Consider the following 20,072-nt stretch of genomic DNA (forward strand, 5'->3'; position numbering starts at 1 on the left):
CTATTGCTCTCCTATATCTCCTATACCTTTCTTCTATTCCTATATCCTGTATATTGTTTATGACTGTTGTTAGCCGCCCCGAGTTTTCGGAGAGGGGCGGCATATAAATCCAATAAATGAAATGAAATGAAATGAAATCTCTTCTTCTATTCTTTCATTGATATGTTCTATTACTATACCTTATTTTCTATTATTTCTTAGATATATTTTACTATGAGTATCTCCTCTATAACCTTCATCGTGTATTTTTTACTATGTGTATATAGATATACAGCACCCACTAAAACCTCATTGTGTATTGGACAAAATAAATAAATAAATAGCTGCCCGAGTCTGTGGAGAGGGGCGGCATACAAATCTAATTATTTGTTTATTTATTAATTATTTGTTTGTTTGTTTAATTAATTAATTAACAAACAAATATATCTTCTCTTCCATTTTTTCTATCGCTTCTACCTTTTCTGCTATTCTCTCTAGTTATATTCTTTCTTTAATATATTACATTCGAATATATCCTCTATAACCTTCATTGTGTATTATTGTGCATTGGACAAAACAAACAAATAAATAAAACAATAAATAAATAAATCCTGGGGGGTGGGGGGGTGTCAAGAGGCCGCCCCACCCCCCCGCATCGCACATGCGCCACGTCAGCCCGGAACCCGGAAGGGGTCGATCCGAAAGCGGAAAAACGGGGAGGACGAGGGAGGGGGCGTGGTCTGCCGTGGGGGCGTGGCTTGGGAAAGGGAAGGAGGGAGGGAATCAGGTGGTGGAGAGGCGAGCGAGCAGGTGAGACGAGGAAGGGGAGGGGGTCAATTTGGGGAGGGGGCAAAAGGTGAGAGGGGTGCCTGCAGATACAGAGGAAGCTTAAGGGGAGCCTGATATTGAAGGGGGGGGGGGGTCCGGCTTGTGCAGGAAAAAAGAGGGAGGGGCGTTGGGGACCCGGAGGGGTGGGGGCGACTTGGAGGAACTGCTCCGTCTCGTGTGAACGGGGTGACACGGGAATGAGATCGGGGTCTGCAAATGCAGAGGAAGCTTAGGGGGAACCTGATGTTGGGGAGGGTATGCAGGAGAGAGGTGGGGGGGGGCGTCCTCTTGGAGATGGAGAATTGAGGACCCGTAGGAGGAACTGCTCCGTCTCGTGTGAAGGGAGTGACGCGGGAAAGAGAGCGGGGTCTGCAGATGCAGAGGAAGCTTAGGGGGGAGCCTGATCTTGGAGGGGGGGTATGCAGAAAAGAAGTGGGGGGTTGGCGTCCTCTTGGAGATGGAGAATTGAGGACCCGTAGGAGGAACTGCTCCGTCTCGTGTGAAGCGGGTGACGCGGGAAAGAGGGTCTGTTGCTAAAGCCAGGGCGCGTGTCTGTAGGGCGTGTGTAAGGCTTGGCATTGGGGTGGGGGGGAGCTGGGAGGAGGTACTAACGGTGGGGAAGAGGGAGAGCCCGGAGCAGCAGGGAGGTGGGTGGTGAGAAGACGGGGGGGGGGGAGCTGGGAGTTAGTGGGTGGGTTGTTGCTTCCCGAGCGGGGAAGAACTGGAGTCGGTGGAGGTGGAGGGGAGGAGGAGGATCTGGGGATGGGGAGGGGTCCGGGAGCCTTCCAGAGGAGCAGGAGAGAGCAGGGCTGAAGGAGAAGGTGATCCTTCCATAGAACCACCTGGGGCGGGGGGGGGGGGGAGACGGGACAGGTGCGAGGAGCCTTCCAGGAGGGAGGGGGCTCGGATCAGGCGGGTTGTGTTCATGTCCTGGATAGTTTAACATTGGGGGGGGGGAGAAGGGAAGATAGAAGTAGAGAAAAGAAGGGAGAGTGAGAAAGGAAAGAAGGGGGAAAGAAGGGATGATGAGAAGGGAAAGAAAAGGGGGAAAAGAAGGGAGGGTGAAAAAGGAAAGGAAAGGGGGGAAGAAGTGTCAGAAAGGAAAGAAAATGGGGAAAAGGTCGGATAAGAAAGGAAAGGGGGGAAAAGAAGGGAGGATGAGAAAGGGGAAAAGGGAAAAGGATGGATGAGAAAGGAAAGAAAAAGGGAGGATGAGAAAAGGAAAGAAAGAAAAGGGGGAAGGGGAGGATAAGAAAGAAAAGGAAAAGGGAGGATGAGAAAGGAAAGGAAAGGGATAAAAAGAAAGGAAAGGGAGGAAAGAAGGGAGGGTAAGAAAGGAAAGAAAGAAAAAGGGAGAAAGGGATAAAAAGAAAGGAAAGGGAGGAAAGAAGGGAGGATGAGAAAGGAAAGAAAAGGGGGGGAAAGAAGGGAGGATGAAGAAAGGAAAGAAAGAAAAAGGGAGAAAGGGAGGGATAAAAAGAAAGGAAAGGGAAGAAAGAAGGGAAGATGAGAAAAGAAAGAAAAGGGAGGATGAAAAAGGAAAGGAAAGGAGGGAGGGAAATTCATCCCCAGGAGAAAGAAAGGCGTATTCTCCCAGCCGCCTCCTCCTCCAATGCTCACCCGCAAGGCGTAGAGGAGAGGGAAGGTTTCCAGGCAAAGCCTGATGCTGGTAGAAATGGAGGAGGGGGGGGGGGGAATCCTGAAGCAGGCTTGTTATGACAGAGGGAGTGGGGGGACGACCACTCTGTGTGTGGGGGGGGGGGGGAGCATAATGTGCCAGGGGAAAAACCCTGAAGGCTCCAGGAAGATGATGGATGGGGCAAAAGAGGTCGACTACCGGGAGGGGTCGAATCCAGGCTCTACCTGGGGGTGGGGTGTCCCTGCTTGCAATAGAGTGGGTGTGGTATCTGCAGAAGGGGGTTGTATTCTGTATCAAACACCCCCCACCCCCCTTCACCAGCTTCCGGACTGCAGAGCCAGTGGTGAATATTCTGGAACGTGGTTTGGGATGCAGGGGCCGTCCTTCCTGCTCCGCGCAAGGAATCCAGGGGCTTTTTAAAAAAAATCTAGGAAAAGGGGGGGGGCTTAAAAAAACACCCTCCCCCCAGAATTTCATAGCAGCATCAGAGCTTTCTGCTCCCCCACCCCTTCCAAAAAACCAAAAAAATTTCCTTCCATTCTCTTAAATGCATCTCACTTCCCCATCACTACTTACACCTGCAAACGGGCACTGCAGTTTCAGCGTAACAGTTCCGGATGGTGCGAGTGTGTGTGCAAGAGAAGAGCGCGCAAACACACACACAGATAAGCTGAGGGACCCAGATAATTCAATTTTTAAAACTCCTCCTGGTTCCCCACTCCGGCATTGACAAACAAGGGATGTTTTGATTGTGGTTGTTCCGAGCCTTGTCGAACTGGAGGGTGGTGCTGAATGGAGACAAAACTGAGATGGAAGCAAACCATTCTTGGTAGGTGGGATTAACCGAGATAATTCGGCGGAGTGGATGCCCTGGGACTTTTTATAGTTTTTATTTTTATAGGTGTGTTTGGGTTTTTTTAAGGAGCACAGATGATGGATCAGGGAAAAGAGATCTGAATACGTAAAATTCCCATAGAAATTATAGGACATTTTCTTTAAAACATCTCTTATATATTTTTTATTTTTTAGAAAAAGCTACCAGGTTTTAAATAATTCCTTCTGTGGGGCAATATCCTTTCCACTTGCAGCATGTGTTGAGGGAAGGGTGGTTTTAAAACACAAACAGGAACTGGGATTTTTTTTTAGTTTTGCCTTCAGAGGACTGCAAGGGATATGGTATTGATGCAGTAGCTTTTTTTTTGCTTGGGCACATCAGGATTTTGGGGAGCCCTTTGTTGATGATAAAAGGAACTATTATATAAAATGTGTGTTTAGCTTATTGGAGGCATAATGCATCTCCGTTTGTTTTAATTTCTTTTTTAAAAATGCATCGCGATGCTTTTGATTTTCGGCGATTGGCCACTGTATTTCAAATGTGTGATTATATTATTATTCTGTGGGATAGATTTGTGTGTGTCCTGAAGCTGGCTGATAATGAAGCAAATTTTTTTTTTACTCTTTATTATGTTTCCCTCCTTACCTACAATTAATTATGGTAAATCAGGCACAGTTTAGAATGGAATGGAATGGAATGGAATGGAATGGAATGGAATGGAATGGAATGGAATGGAATAGAATTCTTTATTGGCCAAAGTGTGATTGGACACACAAGGAATTTGTCTTTGGTGCATGTGCTCTCAGGGCACATAAAAGAAAATATACATTTGACATGCATGCATTTGATAAAACTATTGTGTGTTTTTGGAAGGCGAAAACTATTTCTGGAATGCTTTCAAAGGAATAGCGTCTAGCGTTGACAGCCAAAAGATTGTGTGTGTTACAGTATTCCATTTCTTCTTTTCTAATTTAAAAGGGAAAAAAATGGTGATAGAAGCAATGTTTAAGACATGGGTTTCATAGAAAATAATGTTATGCCTCCTTCTGTAAAAATCATGTTTCAAAGCAGAGCAGAGTTGCGGCAATGTCATTTCTGGAAACATATTTCTTTTACCTTTTGATGGATTGAAATAATTGTTATTTTAAAAGCAACATTCTGTTCTGTGTTAATGCAGAGAAGCTAGAGGGGAGGGTACCGATGTTGCTAAGATGGCACCTGCAATCTATTTTTTTTTAAAGTTACATAAGGGAAAAAAATTAGGTTGCCTTTCTGTTTAAATTGAAACTGCTTTAGCCCCTGTTCATTTCACTTTTTAACCATACGTAGTTAGGTTGCTTTCTAGTTACAGAAAATCACAAGGGATTATCTGAATGGGTTTTTTTAATCTCCCTGAGATGAAGCCCATTCATATGTAGAATACAATAAAAAATATAATCGAGATTTAGTAGCTGAATTCATATTTTGGGGGTTCGGGTGTCTTAAGTTCTGCTGCAAAATGGAAGGTCTTAAGCATAAAACGTACCAGGAAAGACTTCATGAACTCAATCTGTATAGTCTGGAGGACAGAAGGAAAACGGGGGACATGATCGAAACATTTAAATATATTAAAGGGTTAAATAAGGTCCAGGAGGGAAGTGTTTTAATAGGGAAGTGAACACAAGAACAAGGGGACACAATCTGAAGTTAGTTGGGGGAAAGATCAAAAGCAACATGAGAAAATATTATTTTACTGAAAGAGTAGTAGATCCTTGGAACAAACTTCCAGCAGACGTGGTTGATAAATCCACAGTAACTGAATTTAAACATGCCTGGGATAACCATATATCCATCCTAAGATAAAATACAGAAAATAGTACAAGGGCAGACTAGATGGACCAGGAGGTCTTTTTCTGCCGTCAGACTTCTATGTTTCTATGTTTCTAAAATAAGCACACTGTCAAGGTAAATTTCGGCAGCTAGTTCATCTTCAATGGGATTTATGTATTAAAATTAAAACCCCAAACCCTATGGCACGTGCCATCTTAAAAGCGGTAACCCTGGCGCCCAGCTTCCCTTCTTAAATTTCAGGTATCCCTTCCTCCCTCCACACCTGTACAAAGAATACTTTGAGCTGCTTGCATTCATTTAGAATATTTATTCCTCCTAATGATGGCAATTTGGGTCGATCGGGGAGTGATTTGATCAGTGGATGGATCAGTTGTGTTTTCCTCAGGTACAAAAATTGCTTGTGTGTGGGTGTATACACACTCACACCTTCAAGTGAGACTGGATTTCTGATGGCTAAGTGGAGAATATTTTTAGAAATACGTTGCCTTTGCCTCCCACTCTTTAGATTGAGGGAGAGGGATCGGCGCAAAATCCCCCCAGTTGGCTGGGTGCCCAAAGGCAGGATTATTATTATTATTATTATTATTATTATTATTACTACTACTACTACTACTACTACTGATCCCAGTAAAGCAGCCTTTTGCAATTGACAGATGGAGATTTTGTCAATTCCGATGGTTTTCAAATGTTCGTTGAGATCCTTTGGCTTATAATTAATTATATAATAATAATAATAATAATAATAATAATAATAATTGTTTTGTTGTTGCTATTATTATTATTATTATTATTATTATTATTATTATTATTATTATGTCAATACAACACAGCAAACAAGATCACTATGCTGGATTTCGTATTTCATCACCAGTCGGGCGCTTCCCAAGCACCTAAGACTACGTGATGTAGCGGCGAATTATGTTTGCCGATCCCAGTAAAGCGGCCTTTTGCAATTGACAGATGGAGATTTTGTCAATTCCGATAGTTTTCAAATGTCTGCTGAGATCCTTGGCTTATAATTAATTATATAATTATTATTATTATAATAATAATAATAATAATAATAATAATATTTTTGTTGCTGTTGTTGTTGTTGTTATTATTATTATTATTATTATTATTATTATTTTGTCAATACAACACAGCAAACAAGATCACTATGCTGGATTTCATATTTTCTCACCAGTCGGGCGCTTCCCAAGCACCTAGGACTGCGTGATTATGTTTGCCGATCCCAGTAAAGCGGCCTTTTGCAATTGACAGATGGAGATTTTGTCAATTCCGATGGTTTTCAAATGTCCGCTGAGATCCTTTGGCACTGCGCCCAGCGTGCCAAGTACCACTGGGACCACTTTCACGGGCTTATGCCAGAGTCGTTGCAGCTCGTAAGATTTGCTACCTGCACATGTGTAGTAGCAAAGTCCCGCTGTGACCTGCGTGCCCGCCAGAGACCCAAAGCTGCGGGCTCAGCGCAACCGTAGTGGCAGTAGCGGCACCTGAGTCAAATTATTTTCCGAAGCACCTGAGGGTAGGACAAGAAGCAATGGATGGAAACTAGTTGAGGAGAGAAGCAAGGTAGAACTAAAAAGAAAATTCCTGACAGCTAGAACAATTGATCAGTGGAACAGCTTGCCTCCAGAAGTTGTGAATGCTCCAACACTGGAAGTTTTTAAGAGGATGTTGGATAACTATCTGTCTGAAGTAGTGTAGGGTCTCCTGCCTAAGCAGGGGGTTGGTCTAGAACAGTGATGGCGAACCTATGACACGCGTGTCAGCACTGACACGCGTAGCCATTTTTAGTGACACGCGGCCACCGGAGAAACTTTCGGAGAGAATGCGCCAAACGCACGCGACGCGAGCCAAAAAAAAAAAAGCCTCCTCACTCTCACCCCTCCCTCCTGTTTCACCTTCATTGCTGCTTGGAGAAGCCCGCGCCTCCTTCGCCTCCCCCCCCACCCAGCCCGGGAAGGAAAAAGCCGGCAGAGCGCAAGCGCAGGTTCTTAAAGGATCCGCGTTGTTGATTTTCCGAGCACAAAAAAAAAAAAAGGACGTGCGAAGAGCGAGAATAGGAGCCCGGCCCGGCTGGAGCTTCCCTGGCGGTGATGGCACGTAAGCTTTTGGGGCCCCGGTGGGAGGGCGCCGGCCATTGTGTGCCCGCACAGCCATTAGGAACCCCCTCCCCCGGCAGAAATTTTTGAAGTGGTGCAAAGCCACACAGTCCTGAATTGCTCCCTTCTCCGGCCAGCAAAGTCGGCTGCCCAGGAAAGCGCCGCATTTGAAAAGCGCGCGTTTAAAAATCGCGCCACTTTCCCTGGCAGCTGGCTTGCTGGCCGGAGAAGCGAGCGATCTGAGACTGCCTGGCTTTGCGCCGTGATGACAACAACAGCGCCATGGTGGCCTTCAAGCGTCGCCCTTCGTGGCGGCCAACCACCCGTTCCTCAGGTAGATGTCTGGCGCGCTACCGGGAGGCGGAGGCGGCGCGTGGCCAGGCGCTGAGCTCCATGGACACCTGGGAGGGCAAAGGGGTGAATGTGGCTGCTGCCTCTTAGGCGGAGGCGAAGGTGATGGCGGAGTCTGCGCTGGGGCCACGCAGGGACGCTGATCCAGGGGGCCACGGACTGGCAAGCCGCCCTCCACTCTCTCTCCACTCTCCCTCTCTCTTTCTCTCTCTGTTGCTGCCGTGGTGCACGAGAGAGAAAGAGAGAGAGAAAAAGGAGGAGAGAGAATAAGAGAGAAAGAGAGAGAGGAGGCAAGAGAGAGAGAAAGCAAGGGAGAGAGAGAGAGAGAAAGAGTGTGTGTGTGAGAGGAAGAGAGAGAGAGAAAGAGAAAGAAAGCAAGAGAGAGAAAAAGAGAAAGAGAGAAGGAAAGTAAGAGAGAAAAAGAGAGAAAGCAAGAGAGAGAGAGAAAGAAAGAGAGGAACAGAGAGAGAAAGAAAGCAAGAAAGAGAGAGAAAAAGAAGGAAAGTAAGAGAGAGAAAGCAAGAAAGAGAAAGCAAGGGAGAGAAAGAAAGCAAGAAATAGAGAAAGGGAGGAAGAGAGAGAGAAAGAGAAAGAAAGCAAGAGAGAAAGAGAGAAAGAAAGAGAAAGAAAGCAAGAGAGAGAAAGAAAGCAAAAGAGAAAGAGAAGGAAAGCAAGAGAGAGTGAGAAAGAGAGAATAAAAGAGAGATAGCAAGAGAGACAGAGAAAGAGAGAGAGAGAGAGAGAAAGCAAGAAAGAGAGAAAGAGGAAAGGAGGGAGAAAGAGCAAAAAAGAGAGGAAGGAAGAAAGAAAGAGGGATGGGGAGAGAAGGGGAAAGAAAGAGGGAGAGAGAGAGAAATAGGGCAAAAGGGAGGAAAAGAGGGGGGGTTTGTCCAAACTTTTTTTCTCAAGGTGACACACCACCCGAGTTATGCTTGGTTTTTTGGCGAATTTTGACACACCAAGCTCAAAAGGTTGCCCATCACTGGTCTAGAACAGTGTCTCCCAACCTTGGCAACTTGGAGATATCTGGACTTCAACTCCCAGAATTCCCCAGCCAGCATTCGCTGGCTGGGGAATTCTGGGAGTTGAAGTCCAAATATCTTCAAGTTGCCAAGGTTGGGAAACACTGGTCTAGAAGACTTCCAAGGTCCCTTCCAACTCTGTTGTTATTGTTGTTATTATATTATTATTATTATTATTATTATTATTATTATTATTATTATTATTATTTGCATTTCTTTAGAGAGTCATTGAGGCCACCTTTAGGTTTATCTGTCGTCAGGGCCCGCTGAGTATTGCAAATGGGTGTGGAGCCTCTTTGGAACTGCTGAAAGGACTGTGTTCAGGATTCAAGTTCATACAGAGGAAGAATAGAATAGAATAGAATTCTTTATTGGCCAACTGATTGGACACACAAGGAATTTGTCTTTGGTGCATATGCACTCAGTGTATCTTAGGATTACCTTAGGATAATCCTGACTGTGTTAGTGCTGTAATGCATCAATTCAGGTGATTGTGATGTACAGTGATACCTTGTATTACAAACTTAAACAATGTTTTCCATAGGAATCAATGGAAAAGTTATTAATGTGTGCAAGCCCAAAATTCACCCCTTTTGCCAGCCGAAACGCCAATTTTTGCGCTGCTGGGATCATAGTTCCCTCTAAGCTGAGCAGTGAGCAATCGCTCACTTAAAAATCATCATCAACTCAGAGTTTTCCAAACCTGCCCAGAAGCCGAGAGGGAAAGAGTGAGAGGGAAGGAGAGAGAGAGAGGAAGAGAGAGAAACAGATAGAAAAAAGAGAGGAAGGAAAAGAGAAAGAAAAAAGAATGGGAGTAAGGAAGAGAGAAAGAAAATCAAAATCTAGTTTGAAACTAGCTCAACTATTTAAGTGGCATTTTGATATTGATAGATTTGCCCTATTATGAGCTCACTGTTATAGACACACAGTACAGTATTTTATTTTGAAATTCTCTGAGGCAAAACAGCGTGGGGTTTTTTTTATTTGTTTGTTTGTTTGTTTGTTTGTTTGTTTGTTTACTTACTTACTTACTTACTTACTTACTTACTTACTTACTTACTTACTTATTATTTCTGTGCCGCCCAGTCCCGAAGGGGCTGCCGCTCAGACACTATACTTTTCCGCCCACCCCCCCAAAAAATTAGAGGGAACACTGGCTGGGATTCCCCTGAGGCTCCCCTCCATGGGAAACCCCACCTCCAGACTTCCATTGCCAGCGAAGCACCTGTTTTTGCGCTGCTGGGATTCCCCTGCAGCATCACAAAAACACGGAAGTCCATAGGTGGGGTTTCCCATAGAGGGGAGCCTCAGGGGAATCCCAGCAGCACGAAAACGGGCGCTTCGCTGGCAACGGAAGTCTGGAGGCGGGGCATCCCAGAGGCGGCGGTGGGTTTGTAAGGTGAAAATAGTTTGTAAGAAGAGGCAAAAAAAATCTTAAACCCCGGGTTTTCTCGAAAAGTTTGTATGATGAGGCGTTTGTAAGACGAGGTATCACTGTATTTTATAGCGTGAAGTAATACTACCATCTAGCTGCAAACCCAACCAACTGGAGAGACTCTGGAGAATGACAGTCACCATAAAAGGGCTTACCGGTAATTAACAATTCCCAAGCTTTGCAGAGATCACTCTACCACTGTTGAGGGTCACCACCTAAGCGAGGCCTCCAAATTAAATTAACGTGGCCCCCCAGAATAAATGAATCTGTTATGTGTTTATAGTGTTTTATCTATTTGATATTAAGCCACCCCAGAGTCACATAAGTGAGATAGGCAGCCATATAAATTGGATGGATGGATGTAGAATTCTTTATTTCTTTATTGGACAATTTTCTTTAATTGGACACACAAGGAATTGGTGCTGGTGTGTATGCTCTCAGTGTACATAAAAGAAAAGATACATTTGTCAAGAATCATGAGGTACAACATTTAATGATTGTCACGGGTCAAATAAGCAATGAGGAAACAATCAATATTAATAAAAATCTTTAAGGATACAAGCAATAAGTTACAGTCATACAGTCCTAAGTGGGAGGAAATTGGTGATAGGTATGATGAGAACAAACTAGTAGTAATAGTAGGGCAGACTTAATAAATAGTTTGACAGTGTTGAGGGAATTATTTCTTTAGCAGAGTGATGGCATTTGGGGGAAAACTGCAGTGGTGTTTAAAACCTGACTAAACAGTTTCTTCAGCCTGAACTGCTCGTAATTTAAGAACGGAGTTCCTTTTCACATTGAGGTAATCCTCAATTGACAACCCCAATTGAGACAAGCGAATCACTGTCAGTTATTAATAACAAGGTAGTTAAGCGAATCTTGATTTCCCCTCATTGACTGCTCTTTGGAAATCGGTCGAAAATGACAATCGTGTGACCTCGGGACAGGGCAGCTGCCATAAACACATGCCAATTGCCGAGCGTCTAAATTAACCATGGACCAGGGTAGGCAAAGTTGGCTCTTCTATGACATGTGGACTTCAACTCCCAGAATTCCCTGAGCTAGCATGATTGGCTTAGGAATTCTGGGAGTTGAAGTCCACAAGTCATAGAAGAGCCAACTTTGCCTACCCCTGCCATGGACCATACTGCAGTGGTTGTAATTGGAAGTACAGGTATCCCCCAACTTTACAACAGTTCATTTAATAGCCATTAAGTTACAACCAGTATCAGGTTCCTACCGGTACGGTTGAGCACAGCGCACCGGTAGTAAAACTGGAGCTGTTCGGGCAGCTTTGGTTCTCCGGTGTGCGCAAGTGTCCCAGTGAGATTTTGCTACTGCACAAAATCTCATGAGGGGACGCGCGTGTGAGAGAGATTTCAGCAAATTTTTTGCTTCTGCACATGCGCAGGAAGCAAAAACTTGTGAGGGGACCTGCGTGACAGAGAATTCGGCAATTTTTTTGCTTCTGCACATGCCCAGGAGGCAAAAACTTGTGAGGGGATCTGCATGACAGAGAATTCGGCAATTTTTTGCTTCTGCACATGCCCAGGAAGCAAAAACCTGCGAGGGGGACGCGTGTGAGAGAGAATTCGGCAATTTTTTTGCTTCTGCACATGCGCAGGAAGCAAAAACCTGTGAGGGGGACGCGTGTGAGAGAGAATTCGGCAATTATTTTGCTTCTGCACATGTGCAGAAAGCAAAAACTTGTGAGGGGACGCGTGTGTGAGAGAGTTTGGCAATTCTTTTGCTTCTGCACGTGCTCAGGAAGCAAAAACTTGTGAGGGGACGCGTGTGTGAGAGAGATTTTGGCAATTTTTTTTTTGCTTCTGTGCATGTGCGGAAGCAAAAACCCCCACAGAAATCTCACACACGTCCATCCCCTCATGAGATTTTGCTTCCTGCCCATGCGCAGAAACAAAAAATTGCTGAAATCTCTCTAACCCTCATCCTCTCACAAGTTTTTGCTTCCTGAAACTGCGGGCACAGTGCACTGGTAGCAACGGTAGTGGCCACTCCCGCCTGGTTACAAACATATGTAAAAAAAAAAAATGACTTCACACACTTATGACCATTGTAGCATCCCATGGCACCGCGATCACAATTCAGACACTCGGCAACTGGTTCATATTTGTGACAGTTGCGGATGTCCCAAAGTCAGGTGATCAAAACAATTGCTACCGTCTAACAAGAGAAAAATAATGTGGAAACCAGGTTCATTTAATAACAACTGGTTTAATCACTTTTAACAGCTGTGATAATTAAACACTGTGACAACAAGAGTCTTAGGGAGTAAAGCACAAATTCAACATCTTACTTGGTAACATAAATTTTGGGCTCCGTAAATTGAGGACTACCTGGAGAGCCGGCCCGTTTCTATCCGAGCTTTTATCAGAACAAGGATCCAACTCTCTTTGTTTCTCTCTCGTTCCAGTGCCCTCTGGCACCTGTTTCCAAGCAATGACCTCAAAGGCCAAGAAGCGGGTGGTACTTCCCACACGCCCTGAGCCCCCCAACACAGAACAGATTCTCGAAGATGTCCAGCGCGCCCAACCCAACGACCCCGTTTTTGTCCTCCTGGTGGAGCCCAACGAAGGTATGAAGATCCTGGCCCTTATATTTGTCTTCCGAACTTTGGGTTGCGAAATAAAATGCAGAAAAGGGACTAAATTGCCCCAATTTTTTTATTTAAAAAATTTGAAATAAAAAAGACTATAACTTGGGGGAAAATCTCATAGAAATATAGAAACATAGAAGATTGACGGCAGAAGAAGACCTCATGGTCCATCTATTCTGCCCTTATACTATTTCCTGTATTTTATCTTAGGATGGATATGTGTTTATCCCAGGCATGTTTAAATTCAGTGAGTGACTGTGGATTTACCAACCACGTCTGCTGGAAGTTTGTTCCAAGCATCTACTACTCTTTCAGTAAAATAATATTTTCTCATGTTGCTTCTGATCTCATGGCAGATGAGAATCCAAACCAGAACTTAACATGGATGAAAAGGCATGGAAAGGATAAACTTTGCTTATTTGCACAGACCAGGTACTGACATGCCATGGACCAGTGCTGGTCCAGCAGTGGCAGGTTCCATTTACCGTCATCCTGGTGTGCTGCATGCCCATCCTGGTGATTTTGGCACTTGCGGAACTGTGTGTGCCTGCCTTGCGTCCCCTCACACAATTCTCCTTCCGTGCATGCGCAAGAAGCAAAAACACACTGAAATCCCATCAGAAGATTTTGCTTCTGCGCATGCTCAGGAAGCCAAAAAGGGCCAAACATTTGGGAGGGGGGAAAAGATGGCGCCGTCCAATTGACTGGTGAAGATGGCACTGGAGCGGTCGGGCGCAAATTGCACCATCTGCCAGCTGCTAACGGAACGGAGCTCTGGGGTGTGCTGGTAGCAACCCATCGCTGCGGTCCAGAGACTGGGGGTAAGGGACCCCTGCATTAAAGAATGCGTTAAGCACGATGGGCAAAGCAGTGGAGTTTACTGTTAACTGCAGTCTGCCCTCTTGACTTTTTATTGTAATTTGTTTTGTAATTTTTTCTCCACAGTTTTCATATATACATCTATGCATATACAGTGGTACCACTACCTAAGAACGCCTCTGCTTAAGAACTTTTCAAGATAAGAACCGGGTGTTCAAGATTTTTTGGCCTCTACTTAAGAACCATTTGCTACTTAAGAACCCGAGCCCGGAAAAATTTCCCAGGAAATTTAAGAGCAGCACGACGGCCCGGCCAGTTTCCTGCCATTCCCCCTTTAATCCCGGCCACCTCGGGCTTTTCTGGGCTGCCAGAGGAGCCTTTCGGTGGCGCTTAAGGAGGCTTTGGCAGCCCAGAGCGAATGAAGCATTTTCCTTTTGCTGGGCACTTGGAGAGGGAATAAACCTCTGCCAGCGCTCAGAGAAAAGAAACGCTCCCTTTGCTCTGGGCAGTTTCCTGCCATTCCCCCTGGGTTTCTCTCTCTGGCGCAGTGTATGGGAGGCAACCTCACACCGGGTGTATAGAAGGCACGTGCTTCTCCTCGCCACCTCAGAGTCCCTCTTTTTTTTTTTAAAGCCTTAAAGTTGTGGAATTTTTTGATTCACCTCCTTTCACCTTCTTTTTTTGGCAGCGACTGTCCTTCTCCTCTTCTTCCTCCTCCTCCTCCCACCCAAATTCCGAGCTTTTATTTCTTTTCTAATGGCTTTGCACACATTATTTCCCTTGACATTGATTCCTATGGGAAAAATTGCTTTTACTTACAAACTTGTCTACTTAAGAACCTGGTCACGGAACGAATTAAGTTCGTAAGTAGAGGTACATATACCCATCCAATGATAAAATACAGGAAACAGTATAAGGGCAGACTAGATGGACCATGAGGTCTTTTTCTGCCGTCAGTCTTCTATGTTTCGATGTACCACTGTACCTTAAAACAGTGATGGCAAACTTATAGAAACATAGAAGTCTGACGGCAGAAAAAGACCTCATGGTCCATCTAGTCTGCCCTTATACTATTTCCTGTATTTTATCTTAGCATGGATATATGTTTATCCCAGGCATGTTTAAATTCAGTTACTGTGGATTTGCCAACCACGTCTGCTGGAAGTTTGTTCCAAGGATCTACTACTCTTTCAGTAAAATAATATTTTCTCATGTTGCTTTTGATCTTTCCCCCAACCAACCTCAGATTGTGCCCCCTTGTTCTTGTGCTCACTTTCCTATTAAAAACACTTCCGTCCTGAACCTTATTTAACCCTTTGACATATTTAAATGTTTCGATCATGTCCCCCCTTTTCCTTCTGTCCTCCAGACTATACAGATTGAGTTCATGAAGTCTTTCCTGATACGTTTTATGCTTAAGACCTTCCACCATTCTTGTAGCCCGTCTTTGGACCTGTTCAATTTTGTCAATATCTTTTTGTAGGTGAGGTCTCCAGAACTGAACACAGTATTCCAAATGTGGTCTCACCAGCGCTCTATATAAGGGGATCACAATCTCCCTCTTCCTGCTTGTTATACCTCTAGCTATGCAGCCAAGCATCCTACTTGCTTTTCCTACCGCCTGATTGCACTGTTCACCCACTTTTGAGACTGTCAGAAATCACGACCCCTAAATCCTTCTCTTCTGAAGTTTTTGCTAACACAGAACTGCCAATCCAATACTCAGATTGAGGATTCCTTTTCCCCAAGTGCATTATTTTACATTTGGAAACATTAAACTGCAGTTTCCATTGCTTTGACCATTTATCTAGTAAAGCAAAGCAAAGTAAAGTAAAGTACAGATGCCATAGGTAGCACGCAGAGCCATATCTGCTGGCACATGAGTTGTTACCCTAGCTCAGCTCCAATGTCCATGTGCGTGCCAGCCAATTTTCGGCTCGCCTGGAGGGTCTGGGAGGGCATTTTTGGCTTCCGGAGAGTCTCAAGGGGATGGAGGAGGGCGAAAAACAGCCCTACTGGGCCCACCAGAGGAATGGCTGTTTCAGGCCTCCAGAGGTCCCTCCGAGGTTGGCGCGGGAGGCCGTTTTCACCATCCCCAGGCACACACACTTTCGGCACCCGACCATCACTTCCTTAAAACATATCATTATATATGTTTATTCAGTCTGTCATGAATCAATATCCTGTTTTTGCACCTATTTTATGCTGCTATTTATCAATCTGTTTTTCCTCATTTCTTTACATTTCCCTCTGTCTCCATCCCCTCCCTCTACCTTCTTTCTCCTCTCCCCCTTTCTACGTTCCTCCACTCCTTCTCTCTTAATAATAATAATAATATTAACAATAATATTAATATTAATAATAATAATAATAATAATAATAATAATAATTTATTAGATTTGTATGCCGCCCCTCTCCGAAGACTCGGGGCGGCTCACAACAATAATAAAACAATGTTACGGTGGAACAAATCTAATATTAAAAGAGAAAAAGACATATAAAACCCTATCATTTAAAACCAAACAACACATACATACCAAACATAAAGTATAAAAGCCTGGAGAAGGTGTCTCATTTCTCCCATGCCTGGCGGTATAGGTGGGTCTTGAGTAGCTTACGAAAGACAAAGGAGGGTGGGGGCAGTTCTAATCTCCGGGTGGAGTTGATTCCAGAGGGCCGGGGCCGCCACAGATAAGGCTCTTCCCCTGGGGCCTGCCAAGCGACATTGTTTAGTCGACGGGACCCGGAGAAGACCAACTCTGCAGGACCTTATCAGTCACTGGGATTCGTGCGGTAGCCGAAGCGCCCGTTTTTGCACTGCTGGGATTCCCCTGAGGCTCCCCTCCATGGAAAACCCCACCTCTGGTTTGGATTCTCATCTGCATGAGATCAGAAGCAACATGAAAAAATATTATTTTACTGAAAGAGTAGTAGATGCTTGGAACAAACTTCCAGCAGACATGGTTGGTAAATCCACAGTCACTGAATTTAAACATGCCTGGGATAAGCAGTATATCCATCCTAAGATAAAATACAGGAAATAGTTTAAGGGCAGACTGGAAGGACCACTAGGTCTTTGTTGGTATGTCTTGGTATAGCTAGGCTATGAGACCTTCGACATACACTGAGCAGAGGTTAAGGATGAGTGTGGATGTGTGATACAGCCAATAAGGACACAGACTTAGTATGCTGAGTAATTATTATTTACATACATACATAAAGCAGAAATAATTTACAAACTGCACATAGCAAGCACTAAGCAAAATACACTCCCCCCCTTCATGGCACCGGACCAGAATGTCTCCGGGACCGCCTTCTGCCGCACAAATCCCAGCAACCGGTTAGGCCTTCTCCGGGTCCCGTTCGACTAAACAATGTCGTCTGGCGGGACCCAGGGGAAGAGCCTTCTCTGTGGTGACTCCGACCCTCTGGAACCAGCTCCCCCCAGAGATTAGAGATTCGTAAACTCCTTAAAACCCACCTCTGCCGTCAGGCAAGGTGGAATTGAAACATCTCACCCTTGCCCATGTAGTTTTGATCTATGATTGATTGTGTGCTTGTTTTTTTATATATATTGGGGTTGCTTTTATGGACTTTTTAACTTAAAACTGTAATTTAGATTGCTAAATATTAGATTTGTTACTATGTACTGTTATTGCCATTGTTGTGAGCCGCCCCGAGTCTGCGGAGAGGGGCGGCATATAAATCCAATAAATCTAATCTAATCTAATCTAAAGGCAAAAGGTGAATGAGCAACCCAGCATCATTGTCAGGAGGGAGTACTGGCGCCCTCTTATGGCTAAGCAGCCAAAAACCTTAAAGTGATAGAAACATAGAAATATAGAAGACTGACAGCAGAAAAAGACCTCATGGTCCATCTAGTTTGCCCTTATACTATTTCCTGTATTTTATCTTACAATGGATATATGTTTATCCCAGGCATGTTTAAATTCAGTTACTGTGGATTAACCAACCACGTCTGCTGGAAGTTTGTTCCAAGGATCTACTACTCTTTCAGTAAAATAATATTTTCTCATGTTGCCTTTGATCATTCCCCCAACTAACTTCAGATTGTGTCCCCTTGTTCTTGTGTTCACTTTCCTATTAAAAACACTTCCCTCCTGAACCTTATTTAACCCTTTAACCTATTTAAATGTTTCGATCATGTCCCCCCTTTTCCTTCTGTCCTCCAGACTATACAGATGGAGTTCATTAAGTCTTTCCTGATACGTTTTATGCTTAAGACCTTCCACCATTCTTGTAGCCCGTCTTTGGACCCGTTCAATTTTGCCAATATCTTTTTGTAGGTGAGGTCTCCAGAACTGAACACAGTACTCCAAATGTGGTCTCACCAGCGCTCTATATAAGGGGATCACAATCGCCCTCTTCCTGCTTGTTATACCTCTAGCTATGCAGCTAAGCATCCTACTTGCTTTTCCTACCGCCCGACTACACTGCTCACCCATTTTGAGACTGTCAGAAATCACTACCCCTAAATCCTTCTCTTCTGAAGTTTTTGCTAACACAGAACTGCCAATGCAATACTCAGATTGAGGATTCCTTTTCCCCAAGTGCATTATTTTACATTTGGAAACATTAAACTGATGTTACAACTGTAAATATATAAACTCCAATAGGCAGTTTAACAGACATGGCAATCCCAAATAACCACGTACCATGTACTAACAGTCTTTTTCTGCCGTCAATCTTCTATGTTTCTATAAAAGCCTGCCACAAAACAAGCCAAGCTCAGAGAGCACCAAGGACCTCTCGTTTCAACATTGTTGTCTCTGTCTCTCTTTCCTCCCTCCCAACCCCACCCCGCTTTCGCCTGCCTTCAGATTTGCCCACCCCGACGAAGAATGAAGATCCGGAGGCCAAGCGGGAACGCCTCTACCGGCTGACCCAGTCCTACGTGGAGATGAACCACCGCTTGCAGAAGGCCTGCAGTTTGCTCAAGGAGAAGTGCGAGGAGCTGAAACTGGCTGGAGCAACCCTGGAGCAGGGCATTCTGGAGATGAAGCAGAGGGCTTTGTGAAGATAACTCTTTTTGGGTGGGGGTGGGCAGGGAAGTGACCACGGTCGAGTTTCCACCGCCCCACCTCCTTTGCAGGATCCATGCCATGCTTGAACTAAAGACTCGCCATTGTGATGTGACTCCAGCATGCCTACGCTACACACCTCCGGCACCGTCTGTGTTTTTAGGTTCCGTGAATTGTCTGGATCTCTTCGCTGGGCTCACGTTGGTAGGCCCAGCAGTGCAGTTAGCGTCGTTTTCATTTTTTTGGCCCTAGATTCCCTGTTGTTCTTAGTTTTCCGCGGCTCCGTCGGCCCTCGTTTTATTTCCCGCGCACAGACGTTCAGAACAAAACACCTCAAATTGGGGGAAAGCCGACGGGGAGTTTCCGCAGAGTTCACGCACATACACACGGGTAGGCTGTGGTTCTTTGTGGGAGGGGTGGGGTGAGAAAAAAAAAATCGCCACTTGCCCCCAGGGGCAATTCCCCCCCTCCGCGTAATTTTTATGCCATGACCTCTCCTTCGCTCCAATACGATTTCTCTCTCTGGTACTGCATGGAAGACGATGCCATTGCCACCTCTATCCGCGAGATGCTGGACGCCTGCGGTTTCCATGGCTACGTCGAGCATCAGGACCACGTGGCCGGGAAGCCCGTGTTGGCTTCCGTGAGCGAGATCATCCAAAGCAGCCGCCTGGCCATCGTCCTCTTGACCTCCCATTCAATGACTGACCCTTGGTGCCAGCGCATTTTGGAATGGAACCTGGCCCACACCGTACACCAGAAAGGGGCGAAGGTCATCCCGGTTTATGTGGACATTACTCCGGAACAAATGCCTCTCATGTTGAGACACCTGACCGGACTCAAATACAGCGAGAGGTTCTTCAGGAAGCGGCTGATCGACAGCTTGAAGAAGACCAGGCCACCGTGCGGTCCCAGCACCACAGGCTAAAAGCACCATTGGGATTCTGATGGGACACGAGACCTAGACTTGGGGAGCGGGTGGTCGGGCGGGAGGGGAGATGGCCGAGGCTAGCTTGGTCATTCCATTTGGACCATCACCAGAAGTGTATCCGATTCATTTTGGTGTTTGACATAAGGCCCCCTCATCGTGTCGTGGGTGATAACCATAAAAATGGGGGGGAAAACCCCCCATAGTTGTAGTAGTAGCACCTAGATCTGATCTGTAAGAAGGCCCTCATAAACAAACTTTTAGCTGTTTTGGGAAGAGAGGAAGGGAAGGGGAGGGGGATGGTGGTTCGTTTTTCTGTCTGCTACTAAAGGGTGGAGGGTCGGTATAGAAAGCCAAGCCAGGTTCCCAAGACTGCTGGTTGTGATACTTGACTTAATTTAAGGAGCTCTTATTAAAAAGCAGTTTTTGGACAACTTTTGAACGTGTGAGCTGTCTCCGTCTCGAGCTTCCTGGGCAAACTACAGTGGTACCTCTACCTATGAACGCCTCTACTTATGAACTTTTCTAGATAAGAACCGGGTGTTCAAGATTTTTTTGCTTCTTCTCAAGAACCATTTTCCACTTACAAACCCGAGCCTCCAAAACTGTAACCGGAAAAGGCAGGGAGAAGCCTCCGTG

The 20,072-nt window shown here is 45.2% G+C and overlaps 1 protein-coding gene across 4 annotated transcripts; it reads left to right on the forward strand.

The window, feature by feature from the left end:
- The first annotated feature begins 680 nt into the window (after positions 1 to 680).
- C1H19orf25 (chromosome 1 C19orf25 homolog) lies at positions 681 to 19,869 on the forward strand. Of its 4 annotated transcripts, none has more exons than XM_070745370.1 (3): positions 681 to 789; positions 12,462 to 12,623; positions 18,305 to 19,869. In XM_070745370.1, the coding sequence occupies exons 2-3, from the start codon at positions 12,488 to 12,490 to the stop codon at positions 18,499 to 18,501; spliced, it is 333 nt and encodes a 110-aa protein (XP_070601471.1). In that variant the 5' UTR covers positions 681 to 789; positions 12,462 to 12,487; the 3' UTR covers positions 18,502 to 19,869. The 4 variants fall into 4 exon arrangements, with proteins under 4 accessions (XP_070601471.1, XP_070601481.1, XP_070601491.1 ...); XM_070745380.1 differs by lacking the exon at positions 681 to 789 and adding an exon at positions 1,604 to 1,628; XM_070745390.1 differs by lacking the exon at positions 681 to 789 and adding an exon at positions 2,385 to 2,476.
- The last annotated feature ends 203 nt before the right edge of the window (positions 19,870 to 20,072 follow it).

This window comes from Erythrolamprus reginae, chromosome 1 (assembly GCF_031021105.1).
Source record: "Erythrolamprus reginae isolate rEryReg1 chromosome 1, rEryReg1.hap1, whole genome shotgun sequence".
NCBI classification, from domain to species: Eukaryota; Metazoa; Chordata; class Lepidosauria; order Squamata; family Dipsadidae; genus Erythrolamprus; species Erythrolamprus reginae.